Source organism: Anomaloglossus baeobatrachus, chromosome 11, assembly GCF_048569485.1.
Source record: "Anomaloglossus baeobatrachus isolate aAnoBae1 chromosome 11, aAnoBae1.hap1, whole genome shotgun sequence".
Taxonomy (NCBI): Eukaryota; Metazoa; Chordata; class Amphibia; order Anura; family Aromobatidae; genus Anomaloglossus; species Anomaloglossus baeobatrachus.
Window position 1 is genome coordinate 186657158 of NC_134363.1, and position 19972 is coordinate 186677129.

Below are 19972 nucleotides of genomic sequence, written 5' to 3' on the forward strand. Positions count from 1 at the left end.
CTATCCTGTAACCATGAGACAGAATGTCTCTCACCCATCGGTCTTGAACGTGTGGCCACCAGGCGTCGCAAAAGCGGGAGAGCCTGCCACCGACCGAGGATGTGGCTAGATGAGGCCGAGAGTCATGAGGAGGCCGTCTTGGAGGCAGTGCCTCCGGCGGCCTTTTGGGGGCGTGACTTGGACCGCCACCCATAGGAGTTCTTCTGGCCTTTCTCCGGCCGGTTGGACGAAGAGGATTGGGGCTTGGCGGAGGGACGAAAGGACCGAAACCTCGATTGGATTTTTCTCTGCTGAGGTCTCTTAGGTTTGGACTGGGGTAAGGAGGAGTCCTTTCCCGAGGATTCCTTAATAATCTCATCCAACCGTTCGTCAAACAAACGTTCGCCAGAAAAAGGCAAACCAGTTAAGAACCTTTTGGAAGCAGAGTCTGCTTTCCATTCGCGCAGCCACATGGCCCTGCGGACTGCCACGGAGTTAGCGGATGCTACAGCCGTACGGCTAGCAGAGTCCAGGACGGCGTTCATGGCGTAGGACGAAAATACTGATGCCTGAGAGGTCAAGGAAGACACATGCGGAGCAGAATTCCGCGTGACAGCATTGATCTCAGTCAGACATGCCGAGATTGCTTGGAGAGCCCACACAGCCGCAAAGGCCGGGGCAAAAGACGCTCCCGTGGCCTCATAAATAGACTTCACCAAGAGCTCTGTCTGTCAGTGGCATCCTTCAGGGATGAGCCATCGGCAACAGACACAACGGACCTAGCAGCCAATCTAGAGACTGGCGGATCCACCTTGGGTGAGTGCGCCCAGCCCTTAACGACCTCAGGTGAAAAGGGATAACGCGTGTCAGAGTGCCTTTTAGCAAAACGCTTGTCCGGGACCGCTCTGGGCTTCTGGACAGCGTCCCTGAAGTTAGAGTGATCAAAGAACGTATTGCGCGTACGTTTGGGGAATCGAAACTGGTGTTTCTCCTGCTGAGAAGCCAACTCCTCTACGGGAGGAGGCGGAGGTGAGAGATCTAACACCTGGTTGATGGACGAAATAAGATCATTTACTAAGGCGTCCCACTCAGGGGTATCAAGGTTGAGGGCGAAGTCAGGGTCAGAGCCCTGAGCTCCCACGTACGCCTCGTCGTCCTGAGAGTCCTCCAGCTGAGATCCAGAGCAGCGTGAGGAGGCCGGGGAAGAGTCCCAGCGAGGCCGCTTAGCCGGTCTGGGACTGCGATCCGGGCAGGAGTCCTCCGCCTGGGACCTAGGGGCTATCCTGGGAGCGCGCTGCGGCGCGGACCGAGAAGGCCCTGGAGGAGACAAACTAACAGGGGCCGGGGCCTGTGAAAAGCCCGGTCTGGACTGCAAAGCCTCAAGGAGCTTAGATGACCATTTGTCCATAGACTGTGCAATGGATTGAGAAAGTGACAGAGAGTTTCTCAGCGAAAGAGGCCAATGACGGTGACTCTGTCCCTGCAGCCTGCTCAGGAGGAGCAGGGGGATCTACATGAGCCGAGGGGCCCACAAGTGCCCCGGGCTCCGGCTGAGCAAGCGTGGCAGGAGTCGAGCATTGATCACAGTGAGGGTAGGTGGATCCCGCAGGCAACATAGCCCCACAAGAGGTAGAGGCTGCGAAAAAAACCTGTGTCTTAAGGGCTTTGCTCCTTGTGGACGACATGCTGCAAGCAATAAGTGTCCCTTAGGAGAGCGACCACTGAGGGTATATGGGAAAGGGTTAAACAGCCGTTCCGAATATAAATAATATATGTAGATAAATATATATCACGGCACCCTAGGGGAACCAGCACCGGGTGACCGGTGTGGCTTACCAACCGCTGGTGTCCTCCAGATTCCCTGTCGTGGGTCCCCCAGAGCTGTAGAGATGTGCAGGCTGCAGCATACACCGGCAGAATGCCAAACATGGCCGCCGGAGCTCTCAAGGGGGGAGTGGAGCCATGGGCGGCGCCGGCAAAAGGCGGGAATCTGGAGGCCCCATAGTGGTCCATGAGAGGGGAGGGGAGGCATGCAAAGATGCTCCAGCCCTCTGTCGGTAGTACCGCCCTTCCCCCTGACAAGCAGGCCCGGGGGCGGGATTTTTCGTGACTAGGCTGCGATGAAGCCGGGGACTAAATTTAAGGCCGTGCCCGACAAGCAGGCACGGCCGGCGCGGAAGTCCGATGAAAAAACAACGGACGGCGCTACTGGGGAGAGAGGCGACCTCTCTCTCCCCGTACCGTCCCCCCATGGGGACACAGAGTACCTTGAAGGTGCAGGGCCCGGTCCCTGGGGATGAAAACGCTCCGGTCCAGCAGGTTCCACCAGGGTCTGCGGATGGAGCACGGTCTCAGCATGTGAATGACCGATGAAGCTCCCACTTCTCCCAGAGCCGCATAAGGGATGGTGAAGGAGACGGCATGTGGCTCCAGCCTTTGTACCCGCAATGGGTACCTCAACCTTAACAACACCGCCGACATAGTGGGGTGAGAAGGGAGCATGCCGGGGACCCCATAGGGGACCTCTTTTCTTCTGTCAAACTATGTATGAGAATTTTTTTTTTTTTTTTCTATGAGTGGATGTGTGCCTCCTTCCACACAAAGCATAAAACTGAGGAGCCCGTGATCCACGGGAGGGTGTATAGGCAGAGGGGAGGGGTTACACTTTTAAAAAAGTGTAATACTTTGTGTGGCCTCCGGAGGCAGAAGCTATACACCCAATTGTCTGGGTCTCCCAATGGAGCGACAAAGAAAGCAATCAGTTGGGGGGAGGGGGGGGCTGTTTAATAAAGCCCAAACCTTCTTTGATCAATAGTGCATTTAAGGGGTGAACATACAGTGGGTGAAATAAGTTTTGAACACTTCACCAATTTTCTAAGTAAATTTTTTTCTAAAACTGCTACGGACATGAATTTAAAAGTTTTTGATAACAACCCATCCAAATCAAGGAGAAATCCAATCATAGATGTCCATAAATTTAGTGATGTGTAATAATGAGAAGAGACACAGGAAAAAAGAAACAGAAAGGTAGAATCAGCTCACCCAGATCACATGGAGACTCCAATGAAGGACAGGTGCACGGGAAGGCCGGCCCAGCCAAGAAACTCCAGGAAAAAGAAAAAAAATCAAGCACTCGTGTCCAGGAAATGTAATAAAATTTGCTTCTTTTATTTATTCAATTTTCATAGTAAAATTGGATCATATCCACAAAGTATAAAAAATCCCCATAAAGACGGGATGGGATGACAGAGGAGTACGCGTTTCGAGCTACATGCTCTTAATCTCAATCCACCACAGGAAAAAAGGTATTGAACACGCTTACAAAAGAAGGGAATTTTGTTTACTTACCGTAAATTCCTTTTCTTCTAGCTCTAATTGGGAGACCCAGACAATTGGGTGTATAGGCTATGCCTCCGGAGGCCGCACAAAGTATTACACTCAAAAGTGTTAAGCCCCTCCCCTTCTGCCTATACACCCCCCGTGCTCCCACGGGCTCCTCAGTTTTGGTGCAAAAGCAAGAAGGAGGAAAAAGAATTAAAAACTGGTTTAAAGTAACTTCAATCCGAAGGAATATCGGAGAACTGAAACCATTCAACATGAACAACATGTGTACACAAAAAAACAGGGGCGGGTGCTGGGTCTCCCAATTGGAGCTAGAAGAAAAGGAATTTACGGTAAGTAAACAAAATTCCCTTCTTCTTTGTCGCTCTATTGGGAGACCCAGACAATTGGGACGTCCAAAAGCAGTCCCTGGGTGGGTAAAATAATACCTCGTAAGAGAGCCGTAAAACGGCCCCTTCCTATAGGTGGGCAACCGCCGCCTGAAGGACTCGTCTACCTAGGCTGGCATCCGCCGAAGCATAGGTATGCACCTGATAGTGCTTCGTGAAAGTGTGCAGGCTCAACCAGGTAGCCGCCTGACACACCTGCTGAGCCGTAGCCTGGTGCCTCAAAGCCCAGGACGCGCCCACGGCTCTGGTAGAATGGGCCTTCAGCCCTGAGGGAACCGGAAGCCCAGCCGAACGGTAAGCTTCGATAATTGGCTCCTTGATCCACCGAGCCAGGGTTGATTTGGAAGCCTATGACCCTTTACGCTGGCCAGCGACAAGGACAAAGCGTGCATCCGAGCGGCGCAGGGGCGCCGTACGAGAAATGTAGAGTCTGAGTGCTCTCACCAAATCTAACAAGTGCAAATCCTTTTCACATTGGTGAACTGGATGAGGATAAAAAGAAGGTAAGGAAATATCCTGATTGAGATGAAAGGGGGATACCACCTTAGGGAGAAATTCCGGAACCGGACGTAGAACCACCTTGTCCTGGTGAAACACCAGGAAAGGGGCTTGGCACGACAACGCTGCTAGCTCAGACACTCTCCGAAGTGAAGTGACTGCTACTAGAAAAACCACTTTCTGCGAAAGTCGTGAGAGGGAAATATCTCTCATTGGCTCGAAAGGTGGTTTCTGAAGAACCATCAGCACCCTGTTTAGATCCCAGGGTTCTAACGGCCGCTTGTAAGGTGGAACGATGTGACAAACCCCCTGCAGGAACGTGCGTACCTGTGGAAGCCTGGCTAGGCGCTTCTGGAAAAAACACAGAGAGCGCTGAGACTTGTCCCTTAAGGGAGCCGAGCGACAAACCCTTTTCCAGTCCAGATTGAAGGAAGGACAGAAAAGTGGGCAAGGCAAAAGGCCAGGGAGAAAAAACCCTGAGCAGAGCACCACGACAGAAAAATTTTCCACGTCCTGTGATAGATCTTGGCGGACGTTGGTTTCCTAGCCTGTCTCATAGTGGCAATGACGTCTTGAGATAACCCTGAAGACGCTAGGATCCAGGACTCAATGGCCACACAGTCAGGTTGAGGGCCGCAGAATTCAGATGGAAAAACGGCCCTTGAGATAGCAAGTCTGGTCGGTCTGGTAGTGCCCACGGTTGGCCGACCGTGAGATGCCACAGATCCGGGTACCACGACCTCCTCGGCCAGTCGGGAGCGACGAGGATGGCGCGGCGGCAGTCGGCCCTGAACTTGCGTAACACTCTGGGCAACAGTGCCAGCGGAGGAAACACATAAGGGAGCTGAAACTGCGACCAATCCTGAACTAAGGAGTCTGCCGCCATAGCTCTGGGATCTTGAGACTGTGCCATGAACATTGGTACCTTGTTGTTGTGCCGGGACGCCATGAGGTCGACGTCCGGCACCCCCCAGTGGCAACAGATCTCCTGAAACACGTCCGGGTGAAGGGACCATTCCCCTGCGTCCATGCCCTGGCGACTGAGATAATCTGCTTCCCAGTTTTCCACGCCTGGGATGTGAACTGCGGATATGGTGGAGGCCGTGGCTTCCACCCACATCAAAATCCGCCGGACTTCCTGGAAGGCTTGCCGGCTGCGTGTGCCGCCTTGGTGGTTGATGTATGCCACCGCTGTGGAATTGTCCGACTGAATTCGGATCTGCTTGCCTTCCAGCCACTGCTGGAACGCTTTCAGGGCAAGATACACTGCCCGTATTTCCAGAACATTGATCTGAAGCGAGGACTCTTGCTGGGTCCACGTACCCTGAGCCCTGTGGTGGAGAAAAACCGCTCCCCACCCTGACAGACTCGCGTCCGTCGTGACTACTTCCCAGGATGGGGGTAGGAAGGATTTCCCCTTCGATAATGAAGTGGGAAGAAGCCACCACCGAAGGGAAGCTTTGGTCGCCTGAGAGAGGGAGACGGTCCTGTCGAGGGACGTCGGCTTCCTGTCCCATTTGCGTAGGATGTCCCATTGAAAGGGACGCAGGTGAAACTGCGCGAAAGGGACTGCCTCCATTGCTGCCACCATCTTCCCCAGGAAGTGCATGAGGCGCCTCAAGGGGTGTGACTGGCCTTGAAGGAGAGATTGTACCCCTTTCTGTAGTGACTGCTGCTTGATCAGCGGAAGCTTCACTATCGCTGAGAGGGTATGAAACTCCATGCAAAGATACGTCAGTGATTGGGCCGGTGTCAGATTTGACTTTGGAAAATTGATGATCCACCCGAAACCCTGGAGAGTCTCCAGGGTAGTGTCGAGGCTGCGTTGGCATGCCTCTTGAGAGGTGCCTTGATTAGCAGATCGTCCAAGTACGGGATCACCGAGTAACCCTGCGAGTGTAGGAGCGCTACTACAGTAGCCATCACCTTGGTGAAAACCCGTGGGGCTGTTGCCAGGCCGAACGGCAGTGCCACGAATTGCAGTTGTTCGTTTTCTATGGCGAAGCGCAAGAAGCGCTGGTGTTCTAGAGCAATCGGTACGTGGAGATAAGCATCTTTGATATCGATCGATGCAAGGAAATCTCCTTGGGACATTGAGGCGATGACGGAGCGGAGGGATTCCAGCCTGACCCGTCTGGCTTTTACGTGTTTGTTGAGCAGTTTCAGGTCCAGGACCGGGCGGAAAGACCCGTCCTTCTTTGGGACCACAAACAAGTTGGAGTAAAAACCGTGGCTCTGTTGCTGGAGAGGAACAGAGATCACCACTCCTTCTGCCTTCAGAGTGCGCAGCGCCTGCAGAAGAGCCTCGGCTCGCTCGGGAGGCGGGGATGACCTGAAGAATCGAGTCGGGGGACGAGAGGTGAACTCTATCTTGTAACCGTGAGACAGAATGTCTCTCACCCAGCGGTCTTTTATTTGTGGCAGCCAGGTGTCGCAAAAGCGGGAGAGCCTGCCACCGACCGAGGATGCTGCTAGAGGAGGTCGAAAGTCATGAGGAAGCCGCTTTGTTAGCGGCGCCTCCGGTGGTCTTTTTAGGACGTGACTTAGACCGCCATGCATCAGAGTTCCTTTGTTCTTTCTGAGACCTTTTGGACGAGGAGAATTGGGACCTGCCCTCGCCCCGAAAGGACCGAAACCTCGACTGCCCTCTCCTCTGTTGGGGTATGTTCTGTTTGGGCTGGGGTAAGGATGTATCCTTTCCCTTGGATTGTTTGATGATTTCATCCAAACGCTCGCCAAACAGCCTGTCGCCAGAAATTGGCAAACTGGTTAAGCGCTTTTTGGAAGCAGAATCTGCCTTCCATTCCCGTAGCCACAAGGCCCTGCGGAGTACCACCGAATTGGCGGCCGCAACCGCCGTACGGTTCGCAGAGTCCAGGACAGCATTAATAGCGTAAGACGCAAATGCCGAGGTCTGGGTGGTAATGGATGCCACTTGTGGCGCGGACGTGCATGTGGCTGCTTCAATTTGCGCTTGACCTGCTGAGATAGCTTGTAGCGCCCATACGGCTGCGAATGCTGGGGCAAAAGAAGCGCCGATAGCTTCATAGATGGATTTCAACCAGAGCTCCATCTGCCTGTCAGTGGCATCTTTGAGCGAGGCCCCATCTTCCACTGCAAGTATGGATCTAGCTGCCAGTCTGGAGATTGGAGGATCCACTTTGGGACACTGAGTCCAACCTTTAACCACGTCAGGGGGAAAAGGATAACGTGAATCCTTAAGGCGCTTAGAAAAAACGCTTATCTGGACAAGCATGGTGATTCTGGATTGCCTCTCTGAAATCAGAGTGGTCTAGAAACATACTCGGTGTACGCTTGGGGAACCTGAAACGGAATTTCTCCTGCTGAGAAGCTGACTCCTCAGCCGGAGGAGCTGAGGGAGAAATATCCAGCATTTGATTGATGGACGCAATAAGATCGTTCACTATGGCGTCCCCGTCTGGAGTATTAAGATTGAGAGCGCCCTCAGGATCAGAATCCTGATCAGCTGTCTCCGCATCATCAACCAGAGATTCCCCCCGCTGAGACCCTGAACAATATGATGTCGAGGGAAATTCTAAGCGAGCCCGCTTAGTCGGTCTGGGACTGGGGTCTAAGACAGAACCCTCAGCCTGGGATGTATGAGATACCCCGGGAGGACATTGTTGGTCCAACTGAGGGGGGCCAGGGAACAATGATTCAATAGAGTCCCTTTGCTGAGATACCGGCCTGGACTGCAAGGCTTCTAGTATCTTAGCCATAGTCTCAGAGAGTTTTGCAAACTCAGTCCCCGTCACCTGGACAGTGCCAACAGGTGGCTCCCCCTGGGCCCCTCTTAGCAGAGGCTCTGGCTGAAGAAGTGCCACAGGGGACAAACATTGCACACAATGAGGGTCAGTGGAACCTGCCGGCAGCTGGGCCGTACAAGCGGCGCAGGCAGCATAATAAGCCTGTGCTTTTGGCACCCCTGCCTTTGTGGGCGCCATGCTATTGTTTTCCCTGAGTAACACAATAGGGTATATAGCCAGAATGAACTGTGCTCATACAGTGAAAGAGTATACTATAAACAAATAATGTATCAATACACTACAGCACCATGGGGCTAGCACCAACAGGTGCTGCTTACCACCCGCTTTAAAGCGGTTGTGAGGCCACCAGAGACCGTGTCTGGGTCTCCCAGGGTTTGTCCCTCTCTGCAGCGTCGGAGGAGCTGACAGGAATAGCTGCCGGCGTCCTGACGAGAGGAGGGAGCCGTGGGCGTGGCCGAGAAAGTGCGGGAACTGGTGCTCACACTGTGCACAGTGAGGGGGGTGGAGTATGGAAATCATACTCCAGCCCTCAGTGCTGCTCGTTCCGTGCAGCGTCCCGCCCTTCCCCTGCCTGTCAGGGCTGGGGGCGGGAGAAAAGGAAACTAGGCCGCAAGAAAGCCGGGGACTCGAGTATAAGCGTGGCCGCCGTAAAAGCGCGGCCGGCGCCGAAGTCCCCGGCGAACTACAAGTCCCAGCCGCGCCGCAGTTTCCCATGGCAGCGGCGGTTAGCGCGGTAGCCCCTACATATAAACACACTCAGCGACGCTGAGTGTGTAATGGCACAGTTTAACCCGGTCAGCGCCGCGGTCCCCGGTGCACTAGCACACCCAGCAAAGCTGAGGTGTTGCCGTGCGCGGTCCCCACAGGGATACAGAGTACCTTCAAGTAGCAGGGCCATGTCCCTGAACGGTACCCGGCTCCTATCCAGCAGGCTCCACAGGAGTTGTGGATGAAGCACGGTCTCAGTGCCTGGAGACCGATAGGATCCCACTTCGCCCAGAGCCCTGAGGGGGATGGGGAAGGAAAACAGCATGTGGGCTCCAGCCTCCGTACCCGCAATGGATACCTCAACCTTAACAACACCGCCGACAAGAGTGGGGTGAGAAGGGAGCATGCTGGGGGCCCTATATGGGCCCACTTTTCTTCCATCCGACCTGGTCAGCAGCTGCTGCTGACCAATCTGTGGAGCTATGTGTGCGTGTCTGACCTCCTTCGCACAAAGCAAAAAAAAAAAAACTGAGGAGCCCGTGGGAGCACGGGGGGTGTATAGGCAGAAGGGGAGGGGCTTAACACTTTTGAGTGTAATACTTTGTGCGGCCTCAGGAGGCATAGCCTATACACCCCAATTGTCTGGGTCTCCCAATAGAGCGACAAAGAAATGTATTAATATTTCATAAAAAAAGGCGTTTGTTGGTGATGAAGCTACAGACGCCTCCTGTATGGAGACACTAGTTGCCTGCATTGCTCAGGTGGATTTTGGCCCATTCTTCCAAACAAACACTCTCCACATCCTGCAGGTCCCGGCTCCTTCTATGAACTCTGACTTAGTTCCTTACATACATTTTCTATTGGATTCAGCTCCGGTGACCGGCTCAGCCATTCTAGCAGATTTATTTTTTTTTCTCTGAAGCCAGCAAAGGCTTTCAAGACAGTGAAATCCTAGGCGCATTGCCCCCTGGGAAGTATGCAAATCAAAAAAGGTCTGTTGAGCCTCTGTTAGGAGTCTCGACACAGAAAATAGCCAGATAGCCCTACGGGAAGGACCCAGCCAAGGAGTGGCTCTTTTTAAAGGAGACCACCATATTAAGTGGCCCTTTTAGTCAATATCCAACTTTTTGACAAGTTTAAAGATATGACAAGGGATATCTGGCTATTTTCTGTGTCGAGACTCCTAACAGAGGCTCCACAGACCTTTTTTGATTCACTTACTGATTATGGCCCCAGCAGTGCTCACTGGAACCTTCAGTAGATTAGAAATTCTTCTGTAATCAATGCCATCAGTATGTTTTCCAAAAATAAAGTTGTGAAGGTCTTGAGACAGCTCACTGGTTTTACCCATCATGAGAGGTTTCTTGTTACATTGGTAATAAGACACCATTTTAAAAGGTCATATATTGAACTAATATTTTTTTACTAAGAGGAAGGATTGTTTTCTAATGATAGATTTCAGCTGGTGTCAAGACTTTCCATGGATTTTTGCACCTTCACTATTCTTCTGGTGTTCAATACTTATTCTGTGTAATTTTTCATTATTCTACATAGCTTAATTTATGGACATCTATGGTTTCATTTCTTTGCCTTTGTGGATTGGTGAGTTGTTACAGACATTGAGCAGAAATTCATGTTAATTGCATCTGTAGAAATATATTTCCTTAGAAAATTGATGACAAGTTCAATACTTCTGTCACTTGCTGTATATATCACAATGTTTAAGGCTAGCTAATACCAAGACCTGCTCCAATTTCTGAAAGACTATGAGACAGTATTTTAATACGTCACAAGAAAATAGGATGTACCTGTAGGAGAACAGAGACAAATCCATGTCAGACCGAATGTGTTTGCTGAGAAGTCCAGGAGTTTCCAATCCCCCTGATGACACAAGACTTCTCTTTATACCTATCGGCAAAGGAAGGGGGAAAAAAAAAAAAAGTGAAAAATACATGGAAAATCTGTCTATCGGCAGTTCAGGATTTAGATCACGTGCAACCCCACGTACCCTTCTTGGGTGGTTTAGTGAACCAGCGGTCCTTCTTGATTTCTGGAATAGTAAGCCTTGAACCAGGGATTTCAGCTAACATCTTGCACAGCAAAGCTGGGAAAACAAGCGGATACGAGTACAGTTACCACAGGGCTGTGCGGTGATTAATTCTCTACTTCTCCAGCGCGGAAGAGCTGCAACTTTATGAGTAAATGACAGAAGTCGTGTTACCGAGAGGAGCAGCGTCAATCTTCTTCCATGGAGTCAGGTAATGCTTAGATTCCTTCCAGTCACAATATTCTTGACAAGCATCACTTGGAGTATCCCATGGTAATTCTGCAAATACATAGGACATGCAAACAGTAATTATCCCTAGGTCAGTCTAATAGATGACTAGTGTCCAAAAAGCAACACCTATTTGTTTACACGGCAAACAGTTTGGTTAATGTAGGATTTAGGCTATGTGCGCACGTTGCGTACATTCACTGCAGAAATTTCTGCAGCGATCTGAAGAGCACATGTGCGCTTTAAATCGCTGCAGAAATGTCCGTAGTGGAAAAAAAAAAAAGCCGATTCCATGCGCTCTGCCTGCAGCTCCTCCCATAGACAGAGCAGGGGCTGCCGGCAAAGCGCACGGAAGAAGTGACATGTCACTTCTTAGAACGCAGCGCTTCGGCAGTAGCCGAAGCGCTGCGCTCTAGAACACCACGTGCGCACGGCCCCTGCACAATCTCCATAGACTGTGCAGGGGACGCAGGACGCATGCAGTTACGCTGCGCTACAAAGCGCAGCGTAACTGCATGTATTTACGCAACGTGCGCACATAGCCTAAAGGCCCAGTCACAAACAACGACTTACCAGCGATCCCGAAAACGATGCGACCAAGTTGCTGGGAGGTCGCTGGTGAGATGTCACACAGTCAGACCTTACCAGCAATGCAGGAACGATACAGGTCGCAGTAGCGACCTGTAAAACGATCTCAGCAGTCACTGGGACCCTGTCACACAGTGTCAAACACAGCGATGTGTCCTGCCCAACAGGACATCACCTTTGAAGAAAATGGCCTGGACCATTCTGCAACAACCAGAGATCTCACAGCAGGGGCCTGATCGCTGGTAGGTGTCACACATAACGAGATTGCTACTGATAATGTTGATACCAATGTTACTGGGTTAACTGAGGAGTTTGTTTGATGGAAAAGAAGGGAATTTTGTTTACTTACCGTAAATTCCTTTTCTTCTAGCTCCAATTGGGAAACCCAGACAATTGGGTGTATAGCTTCTGCCTCCGGAGGCCACACAAAGTATTACACTTAAAAGTGTAAAGCCCCTCCCCTTCTGCCTATACACCCCCCCGTGCATCACGGGTTCCTCAGTTTTGGTGCAAAAGCAGGAAGGAGGAAACTTATAAATTGGTCTAAAGTAAATTCAATCCGAAGGAAGTTCGGAAAACTGAAAACCATTCAACATGAACAACATGTGTACACAAAAAACAACAGCCCGAAGGGAACAGGGGCGGGTGCTGGGTCTCCCAATTGGAGCTAGAAGAAAAGGAATTTACGGTAAGTAAACAAAGAACGGAATTTTGTTTACTTACCGTAAATTCCTTTTCTTCTAGCTCTAATTGGGAGACCCAGACAATTGGGTGTATAGGCTATGCCTCCGGAGGCAGCACAAAGTATTACACTCAAAAGTGTTAAGCCCCTCCCCTTCTGCCTATACACCCCCCGTGCTCCCACGGGCTCCTCAGTTTTGGTGCAAAAGCAAGAAGGAGGAAAAATAATTACAAACTGGTTTAAAGTAACTTCAATCCGAAGGAACATCGGAGAACTGAAACCATTCAACATGAACAACATGTGTACACAAAAAAACAGGGGCGAGTGCTGGGTCTCCCAATTAGAGCTAGAAGAAAGAAGGGAATTTTGTTACTTACCGTAAATTCCTTTTCTTCTAGCTCTTATTGGGAGACCCAGACGATTGGGGTATAGCTACTGCCTCCGGAGGCCACACAAAGCACTACACTAAAAAGTGCAAGGCCCCTCCCCTTCTGGCTATACCCCCCCGTGGTATCACGGGTTCTCCAGTTTTAGTGCCAAAGCAAGAAGGAGGAAAGCCAATAACTGGTTTAAACAAATTAACTCCGAGTAACATCGGAGAACTGAAAAACCGTTCAACATGAACAACATGTGTACCCGCAAACAACAAAAACATCCCGAAGGACAACAGGGCGGGTGCTGGGTCTCCCAATAAGAGCTAGAAGAAAAGGAATTTACGGTAAGTAACAAAATTCCCTTCTTCTTCAGCGCTCTATTGGGAGACCCAGACGATTGGGACGTCCAAAAGCTGTCCCTGGGTGGGTAAAGAAATACCTCATGTTAGGGCTGCAAAACAGCCCTCCCCTACGGGGGTGTCACTGCCGCCTGCAGGACTCTTCTACCTAAGCTGGCATCCGCCGAAGCATAGGTATGCACCTGATAATGCTTGGTGAAAGTGTGCAGACTGGACCAGGTAGCTGCCTGGTACACTTGTTGAGCCGAAGCCTGGTGTCGTAATGCCCAGGACGCACCCACGGCTCTGGTTGAGTGGGCTTTTAGCCCTGAAGGAACCGGAAGCCCCGCAGAACGGTAGGCCTCTAGAATTGGTTCTTTGATCCATCGAGCCAGGGTGGCTTTAGAAGCCTGCAACCCCTTGCGCGGACCAGCGACAAGGACAAAAAGTGCATCGGAACGGCGCATGGGCGCCGTGCGGGAAATGTAGAGTCTGAGTGCTCTCACCAGATCTAACAAACGTAAGTCCTTTTCATACCGGTGAACCGGATGAGGACAAAAGGAAGGCAAGGATATATCCTGATTAAGATGAAATGAGGATACGACCCTAGGGAGAAACTCCGGAATGGGGCGCAGCACTACCTTGTCCTGGTGGAACACCAGGAAGGGAGCCTTGGATGACAGAGCTGCCAGCTCAGACACTCGCCGAAGCGATGTGATCGCAACGAGAAACGCCACCTTCTGTGACAGGCGAGAAAGGAAACTTCCTTCAGAGGCTCGAAAGGCGGCTTCTGGAGAGCAACTAATACCCTGTTGAGATCCCATGGATCTAACGGCCGCTTGTACGGGGGTACGATATGACAGACCCCCTGTAGGAACGTGCGCACCTTAGAAAGACGTGCTAGACGCTTCTGAAAAAAACACGGATAGTGCCGAGACTTCCCCCTTAAGGAAGCCGAGCGACAAGCCCTTTTCTAACCCCGATTGCAGGAAGGAAAGAAAAGTAGGCAATGCAAATGGCCAGGGAGACACTCCCTGAGCCGAGCACCAGGTTAAGAAAATCTTCCACGTTCTGTGGTAGATCTTAGCAGAGGTGGACTTCCTAGCCTGTTTCATGGTGGCAACGACCCCTTGGGATAATCCTGAAGACGCTAGGATCCAGGACTCAATGGCCACACAGTCAGGTTCAGGGCCGCAGAATTCCGATGGAAAAACGGCCCTTGGGACAGTAAGTCTGGCCAGCCTGGTAGTGACCACGGTCGGCCGACCGTGAGATGCCACAGATCCGGGTACCACGATCTCCTCGGCCAGTCTGGGGCGACGAGTATGACGCGGCTGCAATCGGATCTGATTTTTTGCGCAGTACTCTGGGCAAGAGTGCCAGAGGTGGAAACACATATGTGAGCCGGAACTGCGACCAATCTTGCACTAAGGCGTCTGCCGCCAGAGCTCTGTGATCGCGCGATCGTGCCATAAATGCCGGGACCTTGTTGTTGTCCCGAGACGCCATTAGGTCGACGTCCGGCACCCCCCAGCGGCGACAGATTTCCTGAAACACGTCCGGGTGAAGGGACCATTCCCCTGCGTCCATACCCTGGCGACTGAGGAAGTCTGCTTCCCAGTTTTCTACGCCCGGGATGTGAACTGCGGATATGGTGGATGCTGTGTCCTCCACCCACATGAGGATTCGCCGGACTTCCTGGAAGGCTTGCCGACTGCGCGTCCCTCCTTGGTGGTTGATGTATGCCACCGCTGTGGAGTTGTCCGACTGGATTCGGATCTGCTCTCTTTCTAGCCACTGCTGGAAAGCTAGTAGGGTAAGATACCCTGCCCCGATTTCCAGAACATTGATCTGAAGGGTGGACTCCTGCTGAGTCCACGTCCCCTGAGCCCTGTGGCGGAGACAAACTGCTCCCCACCCTGACAGACTCGTATCTGTCGTGACCACTGCCCAGGATGGGGGTAGGAAGGATCTTCACTGTGACAATGAGGTGGGAATAAGCCACCATTGCAGAGAGTCCTTGGCCGTCTGGGAAAGGGAGACTTTCCTGTCCAGGGAGGTTGACTGCCCGTCCCATTGGCGGAGAATGTCCCCTTGCAGTTGGCGCAGATGAAACTGCGCAAAGGGAACTGCCTCCATGGCTGCCACCATCTTCCCTAGGAAGTGCATGAGGCGCCTTAAGGGGTGCGACTGGCCTTGAAGGAGAGACTGCACCTCTGTTTGCAGTGAACGCTGCTTGTTCAGCGGAAGCTTCACTATCGCTGATAGAGTGTGAACTCCATGCCGAGATACGTTAGTGATTGAGTCGGTGACCGATTTGACCTTGCCAAATTGATGATCCACCCGAAAGTCTGGAGAGTCTCCAGCGTAACATTCAGGCTGCGTTGTCATGCCTCGAGGGAGGGTGCTTTGACGAGTAGATCGTCCAAGTAAGGGATCACCGGGTGTCCCTGAGAGTGCAAGACTGCTACCACTGCTGCCATGACCTTGGTGAACACCCGTGGGGCTGTCGCCAGACCGAATGGCAGAGCTACGAACTGAAGATGGTCGTCTCCTATCACAAAACGTAGAAAACGTTGGTGCTCCGTAGCAATTGGCACGTGGAGATAGGCATCTTTGATGTCTGTTGAGGCAAGGAAGTCTCCTCGAGACATTGAGGTAATGACGGATCGGAGGGATTCCATCCGGAACCGCCTGGCGTTCGCATGCTTATTGAGCAGTTTTAGGTCCAGAACAGGACGGAAGGAGCCGTCCTTTTTTGGAGCCACAAAGAGATTGGAGTACAAACCCTCGCCCTCGTTCCTGAGGGGGGACAGGGATCACCACTCCTTCTGCTCTTAGAGCGTCCACCGCCTGCAGCAGGGCATCTGCTCGGTGGGGAGGTGGGGCCGTTCTGAAGAATGGAGTCGGAGGACGAGAACAGAACACTGTCCTGTGCACGTGAGCACAATGTCCGTCACCCACCGGTCTGTGACCTGTGGCAGCTAAATGTCGCCAAAGGCGGGGGAGTCTGCCATCAACCGCGGATGCGGAGAGAGAGAGAGAGCTGAGAGTCATGAGGAGACCGCCTTGGTAGCGGTTCCTCCGGCTGCCTTCCTTGGGCGTGATTGAGCCCGGCCGGAATCTGAGCCCGTCTGAGGTTTTGTAGCCCTTTTGCACGAGGACAATTGGGACCTGCCCGAGCTTGGGAAGGACCGAAACCTCGACTGTACTTTTAGGACAGCATTAATAGGATAAGTCGCAGTGCAGACATTGCGGAGTTACGGACGCCTCTGCGGTACAGATGTACATGTGCTCAAGGCCAGCTGCGCAAGAACAGCTGAAAAGGTTAGGTTGCCTATACGGCTGTGAATGCCGGAGCAACCGACACGCCGATAGCCTCCTAGACAGATTTCAACCAGAGTCCATCTGTCTGTGAATGGCATCTTTAAGTGAAGCCCCATCTCCAGTGCAACTATGGCTCTAGACGCAAGCCTGGAGATTGGAGAATCCACCTTTGGACCCTGGGTCCAGCGCTTGACCACGTCAGGGGGAAAAGGGATAACGTGTATCTTAAAAACGTTTGGAGAAGACGCTTATCTGGTAAGCGTGGTGTTTCTGGACTGCTTCTCTGAAGTCAGCGTGGCCAGAAAAATACTCAATATCCGTTTGAGATACTGAAAAGGGACTTCTCCTGCTGTGAAGCTGACTCCTCCACTGGGGGAGCTGAGGGAGAAAGATCCAACCTTCCATTGATGGACGCTATAGGATCATTCCGTATGGCGTTACCATCCGGTGTATCCGGATTGATAGCGATGTCAGGATCAAAGTCCTGGAGAGCTGCCTTATCATACAGAGAGTCCTCCTGGGACCCCCCCGTTCCAAATGAGGTTGGTCAGGAAGATTGCCCATGGCCTGTCTGGACTGCAAGTCTCTATCTTATGACAATATATCTGTCGAAACTGCAACTCCGTCCCTGTCCTTGGACAGGGATGACAGGTGGTTTCTTTGGCCACGACTAGTAGAGACCCCGGCAGACGAAGTGCTAGAGACCCCGGCAGACGAAGTGCTACAGGGGAGCATGCACACAATGGGACGGTGTCATGAACAGCATCCCATGTAGTAAAAACAGCACTGAAAATCTGTGTTGCTTTTTTGCCGCTGCCGACTAGCCATCTAGAAGTATATAGCCAAGATTGGTGACCGTACAGTGCAATGTATAGCATACAAGCATAAAGTACAAATGAACACTGCAGCACAAGCAATACAAGCAGCATAGAAGCCTGTGCCCTGGCACCTCTGCTCTTCTGCTGCTGTAGACTAGTCATCTAGGGGAATATAGCCCAGAAGAGTGACCATACAGTGCAATGTATAGCATACAAGCACAAGTACAAATGCACACTGCAGCCCATGCAATACAAGCAGCATAGAAAAAAACCTGTGCCCCAGCACCCTTGGTTTTCTGCTGCTGTAGTCTAGCCATTCCAGGAGAATATAGCTAAGACTAGCGACTGTACAGTGCAGTGTATAGCATACAAGCATAAACACAAATGAACACTTCAGTACGTGCAATACAAGCAGCCTAGAAAGCCTGTGCCTTAGCACACCTGCTTTCCTGCTGCTGATGTGTCGCTCTCCAAGCGGGCATATAGCGACCTATGCAGTTAAAATACACATGTACACACTGCAGTATATATTGGGGTCAGCACTATGTGTGCCGCTTACCGCCCGCCTATAAGCGGGTGTATGGTCGCCACCGTCCTGCCTGGTTGCCGAAAGTCCGAGCTCGGACTGCAGTAATGGCTGCCGGCGTCTTCCCCAGCTCGTGTGAGGAGGGGCGGGCCGTGGGCGTGCCCCAAGTCAGAGCGGGAATCCGGCGTCCGACAGTGTGCAGTGAGAGGGCTGGAGCATGTAAATAAGGCTCCAGCCCTCGGCGCTGCTGATTGCTCAGCGTCTGTCCCCTTCCCTGAGTGACAGGGAGGGGGCGGGAACGAAGCGGCACTAGGCCGCAGAAGCCGGGGACTGGATTTATAAGCGCCACCGCCGTAAAAGCGCGGTCGGCGCCCAGTCCCCGGCGAACTACAAGTCCCAGCCGCGCCGCCGCTCCCGGAGCGTCCGGCGCGGTAGTTCCCAATACACAAAGTCACTCAGCAAAGCTGCAGTGACTGTAACCCTTTACTGTCCCCGGCGCACTAGCACACCCAGCAAGTCTGGAGTGTGCTGTGCCTGTGTGTACGGGGACACAGAGTACCTGTAATGGTGCAGGGCCATGTCCCTGAACGGTACTCCAGCTCCGTATCCAGCAGGTTCAAATGGGTCTGTGGATGGAGCCCGGCGTCAGAGCTTTGAGGCCGGCAGGATCCCACTTCCTCAGAGCCCCCCAGGGGGATGTGGAAGGAAAGCAGCATGTGGGCTCCAGCCTCCGTACCAGCAATAGGTACCTCAACCTTACAACACCATCAACGGGTGAGAAGGGAGCATGCTGGGGGCCCTATATGGGCCCTCTTTTCTTCCATCCGAAATAGTCAGCAGCTACTGCTGACTAAAATCTGTGGAGCTATGCATGGATGTCTGACCTCCTTCGCACAAAGCTTGAAAACTGGAGAACCCGTGATACCACGGGGGGGTATAGCCAGAAGGGGAGGGGCCTTGCACTTTTTAGTGTAGTGCTTTGTGTGGCCTCCGGAGGCAGTAGCTATACCCCAATCGTCTGGGTCTCCCAATAGAGCGCTGAAGAAAAGGAATTTACGGTAAGTAAACAAAATTCCGTTCTTCTTTTTCGCTCTATTGGGAGACCCAGACAATTGGGACGTCCAAAAGCAGTCCCTGGGTGGGTAAAATAATACCTCGTAAGAGAGCCGTAAAACGGCCCTTTCCTACAGGTGGGCAACCGCCGCCTGAAGGACTCGTCTACCTAGGCTGGCATCCGCCGCAGCATAGGTATGCACCTGATAGTGTTTCGTGAAAGTGTGCAGGCTCGACCAGGTAGCCGCCTGACACACCTGCTGAGCCGTAGCCTGGTGCCTCAAAGCCCAGGACGCGCCCACGGCTCTGGTAGAATGGGCCTTCAGCCCTGAGGGAACCGGAAGCCCAGCCGAACGGTAAGCTTCGATAATTGGCTCCTTGATCCACCGAGCCAGGGTTGATTTGGAAGCCTGTGACCCTTTACGCTGGCCAGCGACAAGGACAAAGAGTGCATCCGAGCGGCGCAGGAGCCGGAACTGCGACCAATCTTGCACTAAGGCGTCTGCCGCCAGAGCTCTTTGATCGCGAGACCGCGCTATGAAGGTCGGAACCTTGTTGTTGTGCCGAGACGCCATTAGGTCGACGTCCGGCACCCCCCAGCGGCAACAGATCTTCTGAAACACGTCCGGGTGAAGGGACCATTCCCCTGCGTCCATGCCCTGGCGACTGAGATAATCTGCTTCCCAGTTTTCCACGCCTGGGATGTGAACTGCGGATATGGTGGAGGACGTGGCTTCCACCCACATCAAGATCCGCCGGACTTCCTGGAAGGCTTGACGACTGCGTGTGCCGCCTTGGTGATTGATGTATGCCACCGCTGTGGAATTGTCCGACTGAATTCGGATCTGCTTGCCTTCCAGCCACTGCTGGAACGCTTTCAGGGCGAGATACACTGCCCGAATTTCCAGAACATTGATCTGAAGCGAGGACTCTTGCCGGGTCCACGTACCCTGAGTCCTGTGGTGGAGAAAAACCGCTCCCCATCCTGACAGACTCGCGTCTGTCGTGACTACTTCCCAGGATGGGGGAAGGAAGGATTTCCCCTTCGATAATGAAGTGGGAAGAAGCCACCACCGAAGGGATGCTTTGGTCGCCTGAGAGAGGGAGACGGTCCTGTCGAGGGACGTCGGCTTCCTGTCCCATTTGCGTAGGATGTCCCATTGAAGGGGACGCAGGTGAAACTACGCGAAAGGGACTGCTTCCATTGCTCCCACCATCTTCCCCAAGAAGTGCATGAGGCGCCTCAAGGGGTGTGACTGGCCTTGAAGGAGAGACTGTACCCCTTTC

The 19972-nt window shown here is 52.6% G+C and overlaps 1 protein-coding gene across 1 annotated transcript in view; it reads right to left on the bottom strand.

Annotated features, from left to right (window-relative positions):
- The window catches only part of CHEK1 (checkpoint kinase 1), a 72102-nt gene that overhangs the window by 17630 nt on the left and 34500 nt on the right, over nt 1–19972 (bottom strand). Inside the window, 3 exon segments of the mRNA XM_075328909.1 lie at nt 10513–10612; nt 10713–10808; nt 10926–11030. Of these exon segments, the coding sequence (XP_075185024.1) occupies nt 10513–10612; nt 10713–10808; nt 10926–11030 (301 nt within the window).